The 3,211-nt window shown below is 44.9% G+C and overlaps 1 protein-coding gene across 1 annotated transcript in view; it reads left to right on the top strand.

Annotated features, from left to right (window-relative positions):
* Positions 1-2,867: 2,867 nt before the first annotated feature.
* The window catches only part of LOC103799923 (methyl-CpG-binding domain protein 5-like), a gene marked incomplete at its 5' end in the record, with an annotated part of 5,635 nt that continues 5,291 nt past the window's right edge, over positions 2,868-3,211 (top strand). Inside the window, one exon of the mRNA XM_009072278.1 lies at positions 2,868-3,207. Within this exon, the coding sequence (XP_009070526.1) occupies positions 2,868-3,207 (340 nt within the window). The remainder of the gene's footprint in view (positions 3,208-3,211) is intronic.

The raw sequence follows: 3,211 nt of genomic DNA, 5'->3' as shown, positions 1-3,211 counted from the left end.
TGGGGCTGGGTGAGCTGTAAGCTCCATCCCAACCCCTACATTCTATGATTGTAAATTCCCTGAATTTTCTACAGGATAGAAAATCTGTGAATGTTAAACATTCAACATCCAAGTCCTAAGAATGTGACATCCATAAATAATGGGATGGAGGAAAGTGAGAAGAAAATATTTGGGAGTAAAAGCTCTGTACAGCTGATGAGGAAAATGAAGGGAACCACAGTCACCACAGCAACTGGAAATAAAGATGATAAGTTGTCTCAAATATCAGAAACAAGAGAAACTAGAATTTCCTTTGCTGCTCTCATCACAGCTGGAACGGTGTCCCCAAAGCCATTCTAAAGTCAGCAGTGATGGCAAAATGCAGAAGTCAGAGGAGATGGGCAGAAGATTCATAGATTCACAGTGTGTTCAGGGGTTGGAATGGAGCTTAGAGCTCACCCAGCCCCAACCCCTGCCCTGGGCAGGGACACCTCCCACCAGAGCAGGTTGCTCAAGGCTTTATCCAACCTGGCTGTGAACACTGCCAGGGTTGGGGCAGCCACAGCCTCCCTGGGCAACCTGGGACAGTGTCTCACCACCCTCACAGGGAAAATTTCTGCCTGAGATCTAACCTAAATTTCCCTCTTGCATTTTATCCCCATTGCCCCTTGTCCTGTCACTGCTGCTATCAAAGAAAAGAGCCAAGACTGATTGGCTGATTTTAAGGCTTTCTGTTGTCCTAGAAATAGTTTTGTGCTCTTTGCCCCATTCCAAAACTTTGGGGTCCAACATTGCTTTGCTCTAAGTGGAAACAATCCCTGAGGATGGAGCCTGATGCCTCTGGCAGCCCCAGGACACACTCAGCTGCCTCTGTGATCCAGTGATGTTGTGGACAGGCAGGTGAATGTCTCACAGCTCATTCCAGGTGGCTGCAGTGTTTTATCTGAGGGAGTTCATGTTCCTAACTGGTTCTGCTGGGCTGAGGAGGGTGTTGGATTTATTGGGCCATTGGCTGTGATTGCTGTGTTGTTTCAGGGCAGTGAGGGATATCAATAAGGACAAGGACTGACAGCAGGTTGTGGTTAACTGCTGAGTTATGGTTGCTCTGGAGCTGAAGCACTGTAATAAAGGGGATCCCAGATAAATATCTGTAATGCTTTCCATCCCAAAAAGAAAAGGGAGAATATAATTGCCAAAATGTATAGCTCTTGGCTCTAAGTGTGTAGGTAAGGGATGGAATAGGTGGTTAAAGGAAGACATGTCTGGGATCTTTAAGGACTATGAGGTCATATTTTCCATCAGAGATTTTACTGTGGAACTGAAGGCTCAGAAAATCAGTAGTTTAACACTCTCACCACTGATGCAAACTGTGTGTTGGTAGCTCTAAGTTGGCATTAATTCCTGTTGCACTTGGGGTTGCAGTGGCTTCTGGAGGCCTCGAGCTGGTGACCCTGCTGAGGTTTCACAGACCATCTGAGATGTAGTAATTGTAACGTCCAAGTGATGTTTTGTGCTCTCACACCTTCCTGATCTCAGGCTCAGACATGCAGTGAAACTCTCTCCACTGGATCTTTTTGAAAGGATCCTGCAGATTTCTTCTGCTGCTGCTGTCAGGAAACCACTTTTACTGCTTGATGAGCATATTCCTCATCCCACAGAACAGGATCTCCTCTGCCTTAGGATTACACTTGGTTCTTTCCTTACCTCTTGTGAATGGATTGTTCAGTTTCTGGACTGAAACACGTTAGTGGCACTGGGGAGAGAAGCTTTGATCTTCCTTCAGTGCACTGACCTGTGTGTCGTGTTCATTTCTGACCTTCTGGAGTTGTCACAACATTACAGGACTTGAAAAATGGTGGTTTGAGTTCAAAATGTTGTGAAGGTTTGATTCACTTGAGTGTGGTTGTATATCCCTTATCAAGTGCTGTTTGTTAAGGAAAATGATAATGGATTGATGAACCTTTCAGTGTCTCATCCTCTGAGCTATGTTTGCAGGGCCATGGAGAATGGGAAGTTATTGTGTCAAAACCATAGTTCAGTCCACTTATAATTGTGCACTTTTATATATTTGCACTTTATCAATTTAATACTTGGATATTCTTCAATGAACTGCAGTAAATAGAGTGGAAGGACATAGTTCAAGGCAATTTCCCTTGCTTTAATTCTCCTAGTCCTCTCCCATGTGTTTTTTTTGGGTGTGATGACTGTTAAGACTCTGCCTTAAATAAAATTAGTTATATATTTTATACTTCAGCTTTGGTGAAAGGCATAAAGATACCCAGATAAACTCTATTCCTCTCTCTTTGTAACCTTCTCCTAGCAAATTCACCCAGTTGCTCTTTATTTTCATGGCAAGTGATGGATTTGATTAGAACACCCCAATTTCTATCTGTTTCTTTATGAATTGTTGGGGTTTCAGTGCCAACAGATTTGGACCAGGATGGATTTTACTCATTGGATGTTGTCCTGGGTATCATCATGCCATGTTTTCTTCTTCAGGAGTCCAAAATGATGCTTTAAATTTAAAATCTAAAGCTCCAGTAATGAATTAGAACTGGAAGTAGATCATGACCCAACACCATCCACGTCTCCCATTGATCCTTCCTCCTAGGACTTAATTCCAGGCTGGTCCATGACTTGAGTTATGGTTGTTTTGGGGCTTATGCTAATGAAAATATGTGGTGAATGAAATCCTGTCACATCCCCACTCAGAGAACTTCCAGGGCAATAGGAGTGCACAGTGGAATGATTCCAGAGATGTGGCCCAGCACGGAGTGTCTGGAGCAGCTGGTGGCAGAGTCATTCATGTTCTAAAAGCACTCCAGCCTGGATGCTCAGAACACTTATTTCCTGTGTGTGGGAGTCAAACCCAAGTGATTTGGGTTCAGCTGGTCACTGTGTGACCTCAGTGGTGTCTCCCAACAGCCTCCTAACCATCTCCTCGTGCCTTGCAGGGGGTTCAGGACCATCGTCATCCATAGCCATAGCTGGCACCAGCCAACCTGCCATCACCAAGACAACATCTGTGCTCCAGGATGGTGTTATAGTCACTACTGCAGCTGGAAATCCACTTCAGCAGAGCCAGCTGCCCCTGGGGAGCGACTTCCCCTTCGCTGGCCACGAACACTCGCTCCATTTCCCGCAGAACAGCTCTTCAAACAACAACCTGCCGCACTCTTTGAATCAAAACCTCCTCAATTCTCTGCCTATCTCTTTGCCAGTGAATCAGCAG

The sequence above is a fragment of the Acanthisitta chloris genome, unplaced genomic scaffold, assembly GCF_000695815.1.
Source record: "Acanthisitta chloris isolate BGI_N310 unplaced genomic scaffold, ASM69581v1 scaffold18843, whole genome shotgun sequence".
In the NCBI taxonomy this organism is placed as follows: Eukaryota; Metazoa; Chordata; class Aves; order Passeriformes; family Acanthisittidae; genus Acanthisitta; species Acanthisitta chloris.
This window is presented reverse-complemented; position numbering and strand designations above follow the sequence as displayed.